General features: G+C 39.7%; 1 protein-coding gene across 1 annotated transcript in view; it reads right to left on the bottom strand.

The window, feature by feature from the left end:
• TEX10 (testis expressed 10) overlaps positions 1-20,082 on the bottom strand; it is a 50,993-nt gene extending 30,911 nt beyond the window's left edge. The window contains exons 1-7 of the mRNA XM_031589077.2: positions 19,698-20,082; positions 16,525-16,713; positions 15,220-15,926; positions 8,798-9,041; positions 6,899-7,011; positions 5,044-5,282; positions 193-328 (exon numbers count right to left, since the gene is read on the bottom strand). Coding sequence (XP_031444937.2) covers positions 193-328; positions 5,044-5,282; positions 6,899-7,011; positions 8,798-9,041; positions 15,220-15,926; positions 16,525-16,704 — 1,619 coding nt within the window. The 5' untranslated portion in view covers positions 16,705-16,713; positions 19,698-20,082. The remainder of the gene's footprint in view (positions 1-192; positions 329-5,043; positions 5,283-6,898; positions 7,012-8,797; positions 9,042-15,219; positions 15,927-16,524; positions 16,714-19,697) is intronic.
• Between the last annotated feature and the right edge of the window lie 146 nt (positions 20,083-20,228).

The raw sequence follows: 20,228 nt of genomic DNA, 5'->3' as shown, positions 1-20,228 counted from the left end.
AAAAAAAAAGATACATAGGCTTATATACATCAACCTGAGCTCATAGAGCACCTGAATGTTGAAATTTCAGTGACAGTGCCAAATCAGACCCACACAAACATTTCACAACACACACACACAGAAAATTAATATTTTAACTTTCGACATAAATATGCTGTGTTGAAATTAAAATAATACTGAAGTGTTTTTTACCTGATTCTTTGAGTCTTCGAATCTTCTTTTTGGTAAACTCTGCTGAAAAATTTTAAAAGCAATGTACGAACAGGAAAGAGCAGATTCCTTTGCTGGTATAGTGTATATACTGCTTTAATCAAGGGTTCTGTAGCCACTAGAAAGAAAAAAAATAATTTGAAACAGTGCTTCCTTTTTACTTGTCTGATTTCATGCATACATACTGATTATATTATATGCATGCATCTGAAAATATCTACGGTCATCTTCAAAGGCCCAAAATGTTTCACAAAAACTGCTAAACAGAATTCTAAATCATGACATCACCTTGTTGCGTATTTTATGAAAGAAGCACATGAATACAGAGACAACATACAAATGAAAACTTCAGAGCTTCCTGAAGCAACTTAGTGCACCAGGTTGCAAGGTAGCTCAGAATTACTGATTAATTAAACGCCTGCATTCCACAGCCTTCTTCCCTACAGAAATAAGAATGCTCTCCTTTACTCTTCATCAATGGATCCAAAATCTCACTGTCAGTGTCTTCAGTCATCTCCCTACTAGCTATCTTTCACCCTATATGCATCACTCTGATCACCTCTCCACATCTTTGAAGCAGTCAGCTCAAGTCACGTTTTCTGGTTAACACAAAAATACATACCTCCAGAGGCACTGGAGAGTAACTACAAAGAGAACTGCCAAACTTGCACTGCAACCTTTTCTTCTCTGAAGCTTCAGCCAGCTATACTTTATCATCAGGCTTAAAACAATGTCTGAGTTCTAACCTTATGTCAAAGTTGGCTAAAACCAGCCAGCAAGTGCAGAAGGTACAGTACATTAACAACATGGCAAAACACTTTCTTTAAAAGCCAGACTAAAATATTCGAGGTAAAAATTGGGTGAAAAAATTATACAATCCTCTGTTTTCCGTTGAAATGAACAGAGCAGTTTAAGTTATACATTCAAAAACAGTAAAAGTAACAGAACAGAGTTATTTCTGCCCATGGAAACCACATTTTAACAAGAATGCTCCATACTAAAAATGAATATAGATCCAGATTAGGGGATGGTCACCACTGGTAAAGTTCCAGCAAAAACAAGGAACGTATGTTACTATAAAAAGACACACTACAAAAAACTCCTGAAATTACATGGTCATACTCAATCACACTGCAGGCAGCCATTCAGAAGTTGAAATCTAACAAATTTGTCGACCAAAAAAATATATCAAATATTAGAAGGAATTTTAATTAGGATAAACTATTACATTATTTTGATTTTATTAGGAGCATTAACTTACCCATTTTACAATCCTAGATTTATCTTGGACAGCATTTCCTAAACAGCACACTAGCTTACTCTTAATTAGCTAGCAGTTCATAAATTAGCTAGAAATCATATAAAGGGATAAATGTCAACTGAACAACTGTAGTAATAAATAAATATTCTAAGCACACAGAAGATTCAGCCATCTTCCAATAACTCTCCTCTGAATGTTCTGTAAAGCTGGTCCTACTGTTTGAATTGGTTCCTATAAACGAGACAAGTTTAAAAACAAAATTCTAAAATCCATATTTAAAAAAGTAATATTTAAAAGGTCCAAAATGTAAAGACTTCCAAAATGCAGTTGAAGCACTCATGGCTTTTAACATACTCTAGTTTTAATCACATGGCAACTTTCCTTCTGAAGTGACTGTTTTCTCTCTCTCACTTGAAGGAAAATTTATCAAAAATATAATCTGAAAGTAAACTGCTGCTAGTCGTACCTGAGAAATGCAAGAAAGAAGCAAACCTTATTATAAAGGCCAGATCCAGAGTTTGATCCTAAACAGTGGAGAGATATTTTCAGATATCAGCTTGAAGCTCTTCAAGATATACAGACATACAAATTAAGTGGTGCATTTCACCCCAGCATGAATAGCTACTCAAAACAAACTCAAACAAAACAAAAAAAAAAAGATTGCAAAAATTTCACCATACTTCTGTTGCATAATGCCAAGGAGGTTAACAGTGGGCTTTATTTAATCTCACCTTTATGAGGTTTGGGGTGGTGGGATTATTTTGTTTTGGTTTTGTTTGTTTCTGTTTTATCTGTTTCTTCCTAACTACACTTCCCTCCTTTGATTTCCACTGTGTTCTAAGAAGACACTGACTGTAATAGCTCATTTTTTCTTTTGTGTTATATTCTAAACAAAGCAAACGCTTTCAGACCATTCATTTCAATTTAAGATAAATTTTAAACAATTCAGAGTTCTACCTTCAGTATGTACCAAGTTCTGGACTATCATCTGGCACTATACAGTTTAGAATTTCTATGGCACTATAGAAAAACTAAAGTAAAAAAAAAAAACAGTGGTTCATCTTCCACAGACTATTTGAGGTCGGAAGGGACTTCTGAAAACCATCCAGTCCATGCTCTCTGCTCAGGCAGGATCACCTAAAGTTGGCTGTCCAGGACCATACAGCTTCTGGGTAGAGATTTCCAAGGTGGGAACTCCACAGCCTCCTTGGGCAACCTTTGCCAGTGCTCAGTCATGCAGTAGGTAAGTCTTCCCTGATGTTCAGAGAGATCTCCTTGTGCTTCCAGTTTGTGCTATTTCCCTCTTGTCCTGTCACTGAGCACCACTGAAAACAGCCTGGCTTCATTTTCTTTGCAAGTATTCGCAAACATTTATCAGTTTCCTACAAGCCCTCCCTTCTCCAGGTTCTCTCAGCGCTTCCTCAGATGAAAGATGCTCCAACCCTTCTATCACTTTGTGGTCCTTCATTGGATTATCTCCAGTAGGTAGCTCCATGTCCCTCAAACTGGGAAGTCCAACAGACACAGGACTCCATGTTGCTTTACCAGCGCTGATAGGAGAAGTCGGTTCACTTCCTCCAGCCTGCTGGCAACACTCCTCATGTAGACCAGAATACAGGCCTTCTTTATCATTAGGGCAAACCACTAACGCACAGTCAACCTCATGTCCATTGAACATCCTTTTCTGACAAGCTATTTTCATCTCAGTAGCCCCAGCATGTACTGATGGATGGGGCATGTACACTTCCTCTTGTTGAAATGCATGAGGTTCTTGCCAGCCCATTTATCCAGCTGTATTTCCTCAACATCTAGTAAATGAGGTTTTATCTTACATCTCGGCAGGCTTTTTGTACTGCACAAGGATTATCTAGAAAAAACAAGGGAAACCTTCCACACAACAGATACAGATTTCAAAGGTAAACAATTTTCTACTTGCAGCAAAATTCCTGAGCCTTTAAGGAATCAGCAGACAAGATCCATACATACCAATCTTTCGGAAATTCACTTAAATTTGTGGAGGATTTTGTTGTTGTTGTTTTTGTTTTTTAATCTCATTTCATTTATTTTCTACTATGTCTAGGAAAAACTGAAGTGCTACTTCAGCCAAATATTTTTTTTCTACACTACTTGCAAAAGTCTGGCAAACAAAGCAAAAATCAATGTTTTAATAGAAGAAAAAGCACGAAGCACCTGACTTAACAATTTAATAATAACTGGAAATATATTTCTTAAGCAACAGCTCTTTTGCTTTAGCTCAGATGATGAGACAGACACATCTCTGATTGCGCACTATGATCTGTTTTCAACAGGAGACTAAATTTTGGAGTGTAGACAGGAATGTTTAGTTGCTATCTTTGTTGTCTAGGAGATAGTACTAGACAGATTCCTAACCAAAAACTTCTAACTGTTGAAATATATTTCAAGGACAGTTGACATCATTTTGTCTTACAACACTAACAATGAAAACTGTTGCCAAGGGCAAAGCACATTCCATAAACTCCAGTTGGTGTGGAATTCAGTTCTACCAGGCTGATACACAACAGACGACTGCCACCTTAACATTTATTGAAAAACTCTTTTTTCTTTAATAAGTCTTGCATCAGCCACTGAACAAACATGTCATGCAAGGTCTTATCTGGATCACAGTCAAGGATTACTTTGGCAAAGCATAGGAGAGAACACACAACGCTCTAATAGTCCTCTAAGTCATAATCGGAATACATTTTCCCTTAGAAAAAGATTAAAATAAAACACTGAAACAGCTTTCCTTAGATCCATCCTGGCATTTCATAGAATGGTTTGAGTTGTAATGGACCTTAAAGATCATTTAGTTCCATTTCCCCTGCCAAGTGCAGGGACACCTTCCTCTACAGCAGGTTGCTCAAAGCCCCAGTCAACCTGGCCTTGAGCACCTTTCATGTTACCGGAGAACTAGTACCGTCATATGGCATTACTCAAGAATGCTTACACAATACATTAAGGACTATAAATAAGGACTGAAATATGAAAGCATCACACAGCTCTCCTCCCTGGTAATTATCTTCTTCCAGTAAACAAAACTCTTTCGTCTTCTAATTTCTAAGAATGTTGCACCAGGCTAAGTTTAGGTTGAATATCAGGAAAAATTTCTTTACAGAATGGGTTGTTAAGCACTGGAATAGGCTCCCCAGGGAGGTGGTTGAGTACCATCCCTGAATGTGCCTAAAATTCGCTTGGATGTGGTGCTCAGCGACGTGATTTAGCAGAGGGTTGTCAGAATTAGGGTAGTATTGATTATCTTTAAGGTCTTTCCCAACCTGGGCAATTCTATAATTGTATGATTTAGATGTAAAAGCAGAAGACAATTAAAAAAATACATTAAATTTTGAGTATCAGCAATATAAAGTTAGCACCATTCCTAAAAATGAAACAATGTTCAGTGTTGTGTGTGAAAATTCAATTTACCTGCATAGACAGAACATACTACGGATATAGTAACCAAGGACATAAGACAGAGTGACCCAGAAACAACAAAATAACTCAACCTTTCCAAGTGCACAGATGTCACTTTTGGGAAACTTATCTTATCTTACCTTTGTTCTGCTGTATTTGCATCAGTCTCCACGTCACACCCAGCAATCTATTCACCTGCTTGCTATTCAGCCTGCTGCCATCCTGGAGAGTATCGGTCACAAATTTCCTTATCATGTCCAGCCAACCAGAATCCGCCTGAAGCGTTGAAGCACTCGCTAATGAAACCATTATGTCACACAAGGTTAAGTTCAGCAAAAGATGGTCTACATTGTTTGACGATGTCATACAATACTTGTTGCTAATGAGGAACAGAAAGAAAAAGAAACATCTCAAAAAATATTCTGCATCTTTCAGTATGCTGTTACTTTGGTAGGAAAAAATAAATAAATGCCGAAGTTCTAATGTGAACACAACTCTTCATTTCTGACTTTCACACCATGTTCGGGTAAATTACAATCTTTGTTCTGCCATCATGATGTCTTTTTCTTGTATTTATTATGGCAGGAAGAATCAAAGATCCAAACTGTGTCCCTTGGACATTTTTATCTTGGCCTAGCAGCACTTCTGATTGCCTTAAATAGGAAAAGGAACACTGCAAAATGACTCCTCACTTTCAGATTCTCTTGCATTTCTCTTTCAGAGAGGAATCACACTGTCACTACCACATAACAACAAAAAGTACCGTGAACAGTGAAAAATTTGTTTATGTACCTTTTTACAAACTCCTGTGGAGTAAGTAAGCTATTTGTCACCATCACCACATCCTACCAAGGTTTCAAAGTCAAAATTGAGAGTTACCAAGAAATTTATCTGCAGAAAGCTGCAAACAGGAATGCCTACAATCAGAACACAATTTTGAAAATGACATAACAGAGCACTTGAAACTGCATGAAAGTGCAGTTAATCTTCAATTCAGTACAGCAACTGTTACTGTAAAATGAAGTGAATCTCAACCTATGAGCATCATTTACAGCCTAAATAAATGCTAGTAATTTTTTTCACATTCAGAAAATGTTGACTTAAATGCTACCAGTAATACTAAGAGAAATTTCTACAACATTTTGTGAACTTCATGAACTTAACGGGCAAATTTTAGCTGATAGATGTACTTAACTGGCTGCAATCCTATACCTCTGATATATATGCCCTTCCATGAAGGGAAAATGCAGTACATATATATAAACACCAAAGAGGATTTTAAGTACAAATATACATGCACCATGGAAGACTCATAGCACAAAACAAGATTCTACTTCTACACCTCAATTTTTAGTAGCACAATTTGCTTTTACTTGGAACCAAAACTGGCTGCTACCCATTTACATGGATTGCAATGGCAGAGAACAACTCCAGAACAGACCCTGTGTGAATACAGTCTGACCTCTAGGAGCTGAAAAGGGAAACAGTCTGCTTCCAGCCTAGCAAAAACCATGTACCCACTCTTATGCTAAGAACAGCACAAGTTTGTTCAGTCTCTCCATGTCTACTCCATACTGCCTTCCCACAAAGATCAGGCACAACATGGCCCATGCACCGACTGTACTCATCCAGCAGATGTGGATGAAGAAGCATGCTTTAACCATGTTTTGAAGCAATTAAGCAGAGAAAACAGAAGTATAAAACTAGTCAGATTAACATGGATCACCATTAAACAACATGCAAACTTCAGATTAAAGCTTCCAATAAAATACTTTCGTTTCTTTAAAACAGCATTTTCATTTCTACTGGAGGACACAGAGATGACTTCTTATCCAACACTTTTAGTAAGTAGAACCAAAACCCTCTGGTTCTTCCAAAGAACACACAATAAAAACAGCTTTACAACATCAGAAACTTAATATCAGATAAGACTCACGCATATTGTCTCATTTTACGAAACTAAAAGCTGTGACACAGCACTGAGTTTACTCTTACCCTTTGCATGAATCTTTCTTTTTGTGTTTTACTGTTTCTTGTAAAGAATAAGGAAAATTACGCATGAAGTAGTGCTTGAAATCAACAAGGTAATTCATTCGAAGCCATACTTCCTATTAAGGAAAGCAGATAACAAAATAATAAATAAGTAAAAAACATCATCCACAAACTCAAAGGTTCACAAAACATAGGATACAATTCAACATCATAACATTTAATTCAAAATAGACTGATATGTGTGCCTAGCACACACTAATGTGGATATATGCAATATTAAACCAACACAGTTAAAAATATCAACTCAAAACACTTTTACATTAGTTTATCAGAGTGATACTTTCTGTTACTTGCTGTCACTGTCTCAAATTTTCCACTAAGACATATTCTGACAATGCCTTCATCTTCCCCATTAACAACACATTTGTAGTTCAAACCCTGACAACTTAAGACAACTTCCATTAAGGAGTCTATCCTTACAGGAAAAGGTTATTATATTAAAAAATAATTATACCTTGTGTGTTAACAGACACTCAGTCACTGTTCCACGCACACACAAAAGCCTGCATTGCTAGCATATTGGTCAGGCACCAAAATAACCTTTATTTTCAAGTACTAAGAAAATGACCATCATACTATTTCAAAGATTAACAGGCACATTCAGAGCACTTTTACAAAATGTTTCTAATAACCACTTTGGCTCTTACAGCCCAAGGACTTATTAAATAAGCAAAACTTTCATTTTCAAACTGAGCTCTATTTGAATACATTTTATAGATAAAGGTGACTATAAGGGAATAGAGAGGATGCAATTATAAAACACAGTATCCTCAAAAAATAAGTTGTACAGTCATCAGTTTTTTAAAATAAGAGGTCACAATGAAAGTATATGTACATAAAATGTCTCACACCATGACACGAGTACTCCTTTCATGTGACCGAGAGGCAGGCACCTTACAAAGGGTGCAAAGGGCAGCAGCCCTGAAGTAACCTAAAGAAAAAGGTCAGCAGCAGCAGGCTGCCACAGCCGCCTTTCTGCCTGCTTCCAAGAAGTCCTGACGAAAGGATGAAAAGGTAAACGGGAACAGCGTGCTTTGTTTGGACACTCCAAATTCATCCCTCAGGATGTGTATGTTGGCTAACACTGGTCTAATGAGTTGATTTCACAATTTCTTTCCAGTAATTGTTCTGTATGCAGAATGGTTCTACAATCCTACATGCAGACAAAACCAAAGAGCTGTCAAGATGTTTCTTCCAACTGGTCTCAAGAGCCAACATGGAAAGTGTGCATCTGCCACTTTGCAAGGTCTTCTGAAGAACAGAAGTTACAAAAAGGCAATCCATTTACCAAGCAAAGAGACAAATCAGAGCAAAAGTTTCAAGGATGTTTTCCAAAATACTTGAGTCTTCAATTTGTAGTGATGAATGATGCTACCAGTCATGGCACAGCAGTGTAAGTTCTACCAGTCAGTTAGAGGATTTCAGTCCACCGCTGTCCCTTACCTTTCCAAAGGCTTAGGGTTTGTTTTCACCTCTGCTTCTCCAATGTGTAAAACTTTTCAAAGTGTAAAAAGAACAAACACCTCCATATTTCCTCAGGTTTATATTCTAGAAGTTATCTAGGAGATAACGCTCCTCTTCTACAGTATGAATTTCAGTCTTAAAAACTTCCATGCTGCAGTCACTAAGGATTCCTGGAGACTACTACTGAACTGAGCAATGAATTCACTGGTTTCTTTCCTAGAGACTTTAAAAAAAAAAAAAAATCCAAGGCTTTTTGTCTCTTACTAAATAAAATACTTCCACTACTTACAGTCACCAACTCAACAACCAACTTACTGGTTTCTGATCAAAACAAATATGAACTGTCATCATTAATGCCACATTTCAGTTCTCCCTTACCATTTTGTATGTTTCATCATGCCGCTTTGTGAGCTTCCACAACAAATGTATTATACTAAGCACTTGCTGCATAAGTTGCTGACAATCTGATTCCAAAAGATTTCCGAGAATGGGAGCTGATTGTGCAGGAGATGCTTCAATCCAGCACTCAATCAGTAATGGAATTATTATCTCAATAAAACCTTTTAAATTTTCAGCCGAGGACAGGCCTTTTTCTGCACTGTCCATTACACTTGCCAGAGACCTATATGACAAAAAGCAAAAAAAAAAAAAAAAAAAAAAAAAAAAGAAAAAGAAAAAAAAAAGAAAAAAAAAGATCACATCTTTGAAAACAGTTTAGAGCAAAACCACTTTCCTGCTTTCTTTATACCAAAAAAATATATATAATTTTAACACATTAAATTTGCCTCTTTTCTTGCCAGATATTCAATTTGAAAGGGAGTTCAAACCAACTACAACAAACCTGGTCCTGAGTCTCCCTGCAAATATGTGTTTTTAGAACAGTTTCTTACATGTCATTATTTCACTACCCATTGTTACATGTATTCTATAGAAAAGAGAGAAATATGACTTGCATTATCATATCACCTTCAAGCAACAGATGAGATTCCACTGTGTTCAGCACAAGAGAATAAAAAAAAAGCTTTAAATCCCTCGAAGCAAAATAATGAAGCTGACTACAAAGTATTGTCAAACGCATGAGGTTTATTACAATTATTGCTGAAGATCATTATTAATAAACACAATGGTTGTTCATGACCATAGAAAAATAGTTAAGCAAAAATATAATCAATTACCACTGTGATGGTTTAAATTAAAATAAAACTCTGAAGAGTGACTAGCTCCAAAAATTATTAAAATGTCTTGGTAATGAAGACAAATAAAAATTATCCAAAAATGAAGAGATAGATTAAACAAAGTATATATACTGAATATCCTAGAAAGCAAGAAAAACAAGCTTGTCAGAACACTTCTTAGTCCAAAAGGAATTATCCACACTGATGACAAAATTCTGCTCCTGGATAAATTCAGACAATTTATATCCATTCTGTAAAGAAAATTCTTTAAAGAAAGTAACTCCTGAAGAACTTCTGCTGCTTTGATGCAATACAAAAGCTTTTGAATGGGCTCCTAAACAACAGAAGCACACCTGAAGTGGGGAAAAAAAGCAACACAGAAAAGCAATAACAACTTCAACTTATAACTGCTGACGCTGCATTCCATGTTAATTTTTTCACAAAATGCTCATAGTAAAGAATTCCCCTAATTCTGAATTCCTAATACAGATAAAAATTGTATGCTGTATTTCCCACTAAATCCCTTTATATTTCAATGATATCCCCAAAGATACTTCTACTTATAAATTCAAAATGAGATCTGAATCACTACCTGCTTTCTTGCCACAGATTATTTAGAAACACTTCAATTTCAGATTGGATTAAAGAGATAAAACTGCTTTCTCTAGTCATTCTGCAACTTCCAAACTATCCAATTAGTTACACCTTTCCAGGACATTCCCCTCTCCTTCCAAACTCGGCAGTAGCAGCAGCAACCAATGTGTCCAGCCAACTTAATTAAGCTTTGCTCCTATTAAAGCATTTTTTGTTAACTGTCTACCAGCTATAGACACCACAGTGAAGGCATCAGTTTCTTTCAGACTACAGAGTTTAGATAAGTCCAGTGTAGACATGTAAAGACATGGCAGACAAATCCGATGTGGCCAGTTATGGCTGTCATGAGTTCTTAAAACATCACTGGACAAGGAAGTCAGTATCTGCTGACACCTGTAATTTTACTGAACAATGCTGTCCTGTAAATTGTAACGACTTGAGAAGGCTTGACTGAAACTGTATAGTGTCAGTTCGGTAGTCTTTTTTCTTCATCATTTCTCTGAAAATAATATCTGGTATCACAGCAGAGCTCTGGCAATCTGCACTAGAAAAATGATCTTGTTAAACAATGAGCAGCATAAAACATGAGAAGCAGGCAATACTTGAATATTTCTACAGAAGTATAATAATGCACAACCAGCTGTTTTAATAGATACCTGAAACAAGGAATGGGGAAAAAAAAACAAACTCTAAGAAGAGAGAATCAGTACCAAAATGGACTCAACCAGAGCTGAAAGTGTCTGGGCAAGAAAACTTAGCAGAACTTTCATGTCACCCTGACAAAAGAAGCCCATACATCAAGATATTCTCTTTCACACATTCAAGATTGACAGCAAAAGGGATAAATAAAATTTTGCTGACAACAAGAGATTATAAGTGTAATCTGTTCAGCATGCATTTGATGAGTGCAATATCCTTTGCCAACATGCAGTCACTGGAACAAGGAAAGTTGGATGTTAAATGAAGCTCTTTGTCACATATTCATTATCAGTATTCTCTAACAGTAGGGTGGGCTCTGAGAAACATCAGAAAGCACATTACCTTCACATCGGGATAAAATATCACTGAGGGGAGCTGTCAGATACTCATATACGTAGGCCTTTAAGCTGTCATTTCTCTTAAAATGCTAATATTCTTATGAAAAATATCAAACAAAAGAATTTCTTTCATGGTAGCTTATCTGCAACTTGAGAGTAGGAGAGTAAAAGAAATTTCGGAAAGGAAAGTCAAAGAAGCACAAAAGAAACAGAAAAAGGGAAAACAACTGCCAGCTGCTAAAAATAGGAAGCCACTGGAAATTAGCAATTTTTTTTTCTTGAAGTCAGATTACTGAGCTCCTCTTCCTTATGGGTATATCCATCATCAACTCTTGCAGAAAAACACTCAGCTGTATTCCCTACATCTACCTATCTGACACACAGGTCACAGCACATATTTACTATGCCGTGTTTTCCACTTTGGCCACTCAGGTCTCCTCCAGTTTACTATGCAGCTTCAGTTTGTCCTTTCTCAGCAGGAACAGACGCTCTACTGTTTTGCTTCAGTACCATTTCCAGTCCAAAACAAGATCATACACCTTGGTATCACCAAACTCAAGTTGTGCAGGGTTTCCATTTTCCCAAACCTGAAATGAATTTGATGCAGAAGGCAGCAGTCAGCACATAATGCAGAGAACATCCTATTAATTTCCTAACTTATTATGATTTTTTATTCACATATAGTAGGAAGACCTAACACACAACAAAAAATAATAGTCTTATGATGTTCACTACTGAACCATTCAGCATTCCAAGCTCAGAAGAGATCTACCCAGTTTACCAAGCACTGACACTGCTGTTTTGAAAATCTTGTTCTGCAATCACTAGATTATCTATGATTTAACACCCCTACCTATAGAACTTCCAAGAGAAACATAACTTGGCAACTAAAAATATATTACTAGAGATATTTGTACTTTTTAAAGAATAAAGTTAAAACTTATTCCTGCTTGTGTTTAAAAACCTCTTGGATGTGGTGCTCAGGGACACGATTTAGCAGAGGGTTGTTGGTTAGGGTACTATGCCTGGGTTGCGGTCTTTTCCAACCTGAGCAATTCTATGATTCTATGAGAACTTTTATCATCAATGCACACACACAATGCAATTATAGCTACTTCTGGTTTGCTTGACTCTTCCCTACCTATAGTTCAGACTTTACAATTTCTGCACTGACTTCTTCAAAGAAAAAAAAAAAGAAAAATACACTGTTTAAGATCTTAGAAGTCTTCAAAGAGCATTAAAAACCTTTCACACCTCTTACTTGAAGTCATTTTTGCCCCTGCAGTAATGGTCACAGCAGGGGCAAAAGAAATGACTGTCAAAAGCCATTACTGGGATTGGATGAGAAAGAACTAAGCTTCTTCAGATTACTAGAAAAGATTTCACAGAGAAGGGCCTCATGCTGTAGGTATCTAACCTATTTCTCACAGCAAATACAAAAGCTAACAGAATACCTTTTGCTCTTAATATACCATGAATATCCAGTAAAATAAACTTTACAGGCCCTTTAAAAAAAAAAAAAAGACTACACCAAAACACTGAGCATACGCAATAAAAAGAGGAATATTCAAGTACCTTGTATGAGTATCCTTTCTCTTTCCATTCTTCTGTTCTGCTGCCATCAGCTTTCTCTGTCAACTTTGCCTTGGACGTTAGCAATGTTTCCTTCTACTCTTCTGACTCCTCCTCATGCTTGCAAATGGCTTTTTGAAAGTATTTATAACCAGAAGCGGATCACGATGTTTCACCGAAATCTAGCTCCTCAGAAAAGGGGAATCCAATTCAGGTCACACCAGATGTAAAGTTTACTTTCCTAGACCTTGGATACATTGCACCTTTAACTACTACAAGGCACAGAATATCACACACTGCGCATCATTCAGTGCACAATACAAGAATCCCCTGATACTCTGTAGTCCGTAACTGTATGATGCTGACTGTACAGATGAAATCCTTAGGACTGTTTTTCACTGAGCAGTGAACCCCACAGCTGCCTCAAGACTGGCTTTCACTGCAGCAGATACTGTTGGTTGTGACTAAACTCCTAAGCTACAGTAACAACCACTTCCATAAGAACAAGCTGTATATTTTATTTAGTTTAATGTAAGTGTCCTATACCTACTGTAAGTAATCCACTCTCTACCAAGAGGAAGCCTAAGGGAATAGGAATGGAACAGTCATTCACGTGTCACCGGCATGAAGATGGAACAGATCTGCTAATTGAGACCAATACCTGTATTACTATACCGGTATTAAAAGAGAACACCACCTCTTCTGTGCCTCCTTCAAAGATAGGAGGTAGGCGTAATGATGGAATAAACAGTGGGTTTTATATATTTTTTTCAGTCATTGACCTCCTTGGATGAATTTGGTAAAACCCACTTTAGTGTAGCTGGTCTTCCCTAGCAGTAAAACAAGGGCTGTTATTTCTCTTCAAACTGCTTTGAAATCTATTAACTAGAAATGCTGTGTAACAGCTAAACAGCATTTATTTTTATTTTCAGGAGATCACTCCAGGTGTTCTATCACCACATGTGTAACATCTACAAAAGCACATATACATGATGACAGCAACACTCAAAGGTACCATAAGAAAAAAGCTGGCGAGGGAATGTTCCCCTATGATTTGAGGAGTGGGCGAATAAGGAAAGAGGGAGATAAACAAATATCATTAGTTATTTCTCCCTAAACTTCACCTCAGACCTACCTAGAGTTATTATAAACCACACAGACCTTTCTGCGATGAAACAAATTATGCCTTTTCCCACTTTCAATGACATGTCTCAGAAGAAACACCTTTTATTCATAGAGAAGATATAAAGTGAGGATTTAAGAACACCTCCAACTGGAAATTCAGCAGAACTTCAAACAGCCAGACATACTATTCTACATAGAAGTTACTTCAAAATGAAGAAATTAAGATTCCTTCTAATGCTGTTATACCCTCCAAGGTAAAAGCATAAAATTTCAGTCAAATTCATTATCACTGTGTAACAAACACATTTACATTTAGTACAGAGAAATCTGTTTGCTTGCCCCTACACTTGGGCTCCATCAAAAGAGGACTGGCCAGCAGGGGCAGGGAAGTGACTGTCCCCCTCTACTCTGCTCTTGTGAGGCCTCATCTGGAATACTGTGTCCAGGTCTGGAGCCCCCAGTACAAGGAAAACAGGGAGCTGTTGGAGAGGGTCCAGAGGAGGGCCACAAAGATGATCAGGGGGCTGGAGCACCTCCCCTATGAAGTCAGGCTGAAGGAGCTGGGCTTGTTCAGCCTGGAGAAAAGAAGGCTGCGGAGTGACCTCATTGCAACCTTTCAGTGCCTAAATGGAGCCCACAAGCAGGAGGACATTCAACTCTTTGAAAAGGTTGATAACTGCAGGACAAGGGGAAATGGTTTTAAGTTGAAGGAGAGGAGATTTAGGTAGGATGTCAGGGGGAAATTCTTTACTATGAGAGTGGTGAGGTGCTGGAACAGGCTGCCCAGGGAGACTGCGGATGCCCTGTTCCTGGAAGTGTTCAAGGCAAGATTAGATGGGGCCCTAGGTAGCCTGGTCTAGTATTAAATGGTGAGGTTGGTGGCCTTGCCTGTGGCAGGGGGCCTGGAGATTCATGATCCTTGAGGTCCCTTCCAACCCCGGGCCATTCTGCGATTCTGTGATACACTTATCTGACAGCCTGCAATAACTTGCAGTCTTCGGTTTGCAATTCAAAACAACACTCAGAGTTGCTCTTCCAGTGTTATAATATCACACAGCTTTAACTTGCTAGCAAGAAAGTTCATTATCTACACACAGCCCACTCATCTGCCAACTGTTTCCCAGTTTTCAAGCTACTACAGTAAAATTGCACATTACCCTAAATGCCCCAAAAGACCCTTCAGAGGCAATGTTTCAATAAGAATTAAAGAGTTGCTTTCAACAGCAATACGCCAGTTTATCATAAATCATAATCATAGAGCTGACATTAACTTATTTTAGAATTAATGTTTTCTCACCTCAATCTAAACGATGAGTTCATCTTTGGTCGTAAGCCACCATTTTCATACAGATGTATGTGTTGTTGATTATTTGCATGGACCTTCCAGCTTATAAATATTGGGTTCCTCACAGAATGAGGGCTATCCCTTTGTTCTTGAAGCCCCTCATCTTCTATTTCATTGGATCCATCAACCACTGCCTGGAGGAACTTCTTGAGCCTGATGAGTACATTTAACCTCCACTGCTGAGATGTTACTCTGCGGTTTGGGTTAACAGACAGCATCCAAGAAAGTTTCTCTTTGCTTTTCAGTCTTTTTGACAGTTGCTGGTGAGAAATAAGCTCTACAAAATTCTTCAGTAATATACTACTGCGGTCTGTAAGAAGAGCTGGGTATGCTTCCAATAAAACATCCAGGACTTTCAGTGAATCTTCCTGAATTCCTTCGCTGATGTGAGTCATGGCACTGGAGAGATGGGCACTTACCAAAGGAAAAAACGGAGCAATCTGCTCAGCTCTTATTTTTGAAGCCAAGAACTGAAGCAGGTGAACAGCCGCTCCCCTGACACCAGAATCTTTGTCTGTAAACACTGCTGCCACTTCACTAATTATATTTGAAAGGTGTGCATCAATTAGAAACGGATACTGAGACAGGAGATCTTTGAGCCCAAGGAGTGCATTTTGTTTAACCCCAGGACTATAATGGTGCATCTGAGAAAGTAAATCCTGGAAGAAACATATTTGTAATCATTATTACTCTGAGCTTTTTACTTCCTTACCCACATTCTAGTACTTTTTTTTTTTTTTTTTTTTTTGCCAAACATTAAAAAATACAGAATCTGTTCTAATGGTGCACTACTGCGTGTAGAAGCATAGTACTTTCAAAACAAATATACTATTGGTTTGTGGTGTAGCAATGAACAAATCAGCAATATCCAAAAACAGGAAAAACAAGATACCATAACTTGTTCTTCAGGTAACAAGATAACTTTCATACATAAGTAAATATACAACCCTACTGACTTAGCAGAGGTTTTGAAACCCTGCTCTTACATTATAATCTAAGACTTTCGAAAACAGCATTAATCCCTGATACTTAGAAAACGATGCAACTTCAACTTTCCATTGCTGAAAAGCCTAGCCTTGAGTTATATGCAGGTCCAGCAATGTAAGTCAGTTAGTTCAAGGGTCAGCTCAGTTTTACGTCTCCTTTTTTGTCTTTTTTTTTTTTTAAATATACCTTTTTTTTCTTAGAATCTAGTAACTATAAGGACTCAGGCATATGTCATTATCTGTCATTCAGAATGTATCACCCACCACGTACCTTTATGTTAAGTTTTCTGTTTTGTGTAGTAAGCATTCCATCTTCTTTAAGCTGTTCAGGAATTTGTATGGCCTTTGTTTTGAAAGTGGTATCTGTTGCATTTTCTAGTTTAGGCTTTTTTTTCCCAACTTTTAATTTCACTTTCTGGAAGTCTTCTTGATGTTTCCTTTTTTTAGTCATCCTGATTCTCTGCAAAAAGACATTCAGAATTTCAACGTGATTAAACACAAACATTTTCCACCAAAGAGCAGCAAACTGCTGGTGAAAGCTACAGTTTTTACGTATTTCCTCTGCATAAACTACTGCAGATCAGATGCTAGGCTAAGCAGACCTAAAGCCCCTCGTCTTCTATTTGGCTGTCTTCACTTTGAGAACATCTTTATTGAAAAAGATCACTTGAAGATCTTCATCTTCTACTGCTTTATCAGAATATGTTGGAGTTGTGGGTTTTTTTGTTTCTTTTAGAAAAGGTCCTGCCAGTAAAGCAGCTTTTTACACACTGGACACCTGTCAAGGCCAAAGAGCTCAGTGGAATGTCTTATTTCATCTGTACATTGCTTAGCAACTCAATCAGAACCAGCATACTCGTCTGCAGAGGTAAAATCATGGATCTCATCAAGCCTTTGCTAATAACACAGCATGCAGGCCCAGGCAAACTTCCACTACACTCTCAAAAGTGCAGGCATTAAAGATTCACAACTAAAAGAAAAGGAGAAAAAAAATAGAAAGCTAAAAAAGCATGGGGAGTGAAAAGATGCCAAAAAGCTAACTCATATTTAATAAGGCATAAAAAAATAAGGTGGTATGGACAGCTCTACTTAGATCACACTCATACTGGACCAGACATGCAACGAGCAGAACAAATTAAAACCAACGCTTTGGTTTCTGCCTGGCCTTCAATACATCTGTACAGATAAGAGCATGCTTAGTTCAGCCAGATCAAAGAAAACATGTTACACCGCTGGTTCCTTATCTTGCTTCCCCTGCCACTCATATACTTCTAAATTCAGTGCCACAATACTCAACATCACACACAAATCACGCTCAGATTTCCATTATTTATGACTATGAATCCACAGTCCGATGAGCCCTAGAAGTGGGCATGGAGACTACAACAATTTAAAAAGGGGAAGGAGGGCATAAGTAGAAAGTGGTTATAATGTTTAACGTTTCACAGCTTTCTAACAACAAAGGATCATTTAGGCAGCTGGAAATCTGATTGCTTCCAGATCTCACTGCATACAGCACTTATATCCAGCTTTAAAGGTTCATGCTGCCAGGCCTATAAACCTGATTCTTTTTCAATATAACAGAATCCCTCTTTCAAGCTGCTCTGTGGTAACTGGCTTTTGGACATTACTAATATTTGAACATCGTGAACATAAGGTTCAACATTTCAAGATTAATTTTATTGGAAAAAAAAGTATACATTCGTGACTAAGCCTACAATGAAGAGGATATGATCACCACTCACTCTAGGAAATAAAATCCCATACCTGATTTTTCAGTGGACTTCAGATTTGGTAGATCTGTGCTGCATTACATTATTTCATATCCACATCACAGCCCTATGTAAGGTCATCTAAACTGAAGTTTTTAAACTAGTATTTGTTGACTGAAAGGATTTTTAAAAATACCTTGGGTTTTGGTCCTCCAAAAACAAGACACATTAGCATCCAACTCTGATTTTATAAACTCCTGGGGTTTTGTTTGTTTGAGGTTTTCTTAAATCTCATGCATCCTTTAGGGAAAATTTATACAAAGTACTTTCTCTCCTCTATTGCAGAATGCAGAAACAGCTGAAAGCTCACTGTCAGTGGGAACAGGAAGGTAACTCTGTACTCTGCTCTAGCAAGGCTGCACCTCAAGTGGTATTTTAAGTTTTGAGCCCCTGACTACAAGAAAGACAGTGAGGCCCTGGAGCACGTCCAGAGAAAAGCAATAAAGCTGTGAGAGGTCTGGAGCACATTCTGGAGAACAGCAGGCCCATGAGAGACCTCATCACAGAATCACAAAATTGCCAGGGTTGGAAGGGACCTCAAGGATCATGAATCTCTAACCTCCCTGCCACACGCAGGGCCACCAATCGTCCCACTTAATGCTAGACCAGGCTGCCCAGGGCCCCATCTAATCTGACCTTGAACACCTCAGGGGACGGGGCATCCACACCTCTCTGGGCAACCTGTTCCAGTACCAAATCTCACTCTACTGCCTGAAAGGAGGTGTTAACAAGGTAGGAGTCGACCTCTTTTCTCAGGTAACAGAGATAGGAAAAGAGGTGATGGCCTTAAGTTGCGGCACGGGAGGTTCGGGTTGGATATTAGGAAGAATTGCTTCTCAGAAAGAGAAGCACAGGCTGCCAGGGAGGTGTTGGGGTCACCATCCATGGAGGTGTTCAGGAACCGTGTGGATGTGGCACTGAGGGTCGTGGTCAGTGGGCATGGTGGGAGTAGGCTGATAGTTGGACTACATTATTTTAGTGTTTTCTTCCAACCTTAATGATTTTATGAATGCTTACTGCCATGCTTGCTTTAAAAGAGACATTAAGGTCTCACCTCACATGACGAAGCATCAGCCTTCCACTTAACATTACCTTTATAAATGCAGGCATGCATACACTTGAATAAAATTAAGTTACTTTAAAGGAGAAAGCCTATATAATATACTCTCTCCTTCTGGAAGGAAGCGGTAGTTTACCTTGCAATACGGATATTAGAAATAGCTAACTTATTAGAAACCTCAGCACGCCTGTTTCCAGCTGTTGAGCAGGAGGCCAGATCAGGAAAAAAACGGTTACAAAACCAGAGCAGCGAGAACACCAGAGCGGTGTAAGGAGGCGTTCGGCACAGCCGCGCACACCGCAAGCACCGGCTCCAAGCTCCTCAGTCAGCGAGGCTCCCGGCCGGCGGGTCCAAGCGCCGCAGCCCCAGCCGTACACCTGCCGGTCCTCCCGCAGCAGCACGGAACCGAGCGCACCCACCGCTTTCTACGCGAACGCGAAGCGCCGAGAGCCACGCGGCTCTCCCCGCCCCGGCCCTGCCCGCTCGGGACGCCTCCGGGCGCTTCCCGGCCTCCCTCACACCGCGATCCGCCGAACGCGGCCCCGCGCGGACCCCACGAGGCGGCGAGGGCCGCGCCCCCACCCCGCCCCGCCGCCGGTACCGGTACCGTACCCGCCGCCCGACGCAGGCGGTGCCCGCCTAGGCAGCCGCTCGCTCCTCCCGGCGCATCTTCGGCCGCGCCGCGGCAGCGCGCCGTGCCGTGCGGCGGGGCCGCCCTCCAGCCGGCCGTCGGCTCCGCAGGTAGCGCGGCCACGCACTCCTCGCGGCGACCGCTTTCCCGCGTAGGGAAGGGGGGCGGTTCACACAAAAGGCGGCCGCAGGCGCGGGGCGGGCAGGGCCGCGCCGCCTCCTTCCCCTCCTCCGTCCTCCTTCGCGGGCACGACGCCGCCGCCGGGCCCCGCGCGCGCCGCCCCGGCCCCTCACCAACCACGCGGCAGCGGAGCCCCCTTCCGCCCCCGAGAGCCTGCCCGGAAACGGCCGCCCACGTGAGCGGCGGCGGACAGCGCGCGCGGCAACGGACGGCGCTCGCTTCCGCCCAGGTGCGCCCCCTGCCGCCACGGAGGTCCGCCCAACTCGTTTCTTCAAGCGAAAATAATTCATTTTGGGGTTATTGCTTTGTTCTGCGTGTGGCTCTTTGTATTG

The sequence above is a fragment of the Phasianus colchicus genome, chromosome 3 (genome assembly GCF_987193195.1).
Source record: "Phasianus colchicus chromosome 3, bPhaCol1.hap1.1, whole genome shotgun sequence".
Lineage (NCBI taxonomy): Eukaryota > Metazoa > Chordata > Aves > Galliformes > Phasianidae > Phasianus > Phasianus colchicus.
Note: the sequence above shows the minus strand (reverse complement) of the source record. Positions and strands in the feature narration are given on the sequence as shown.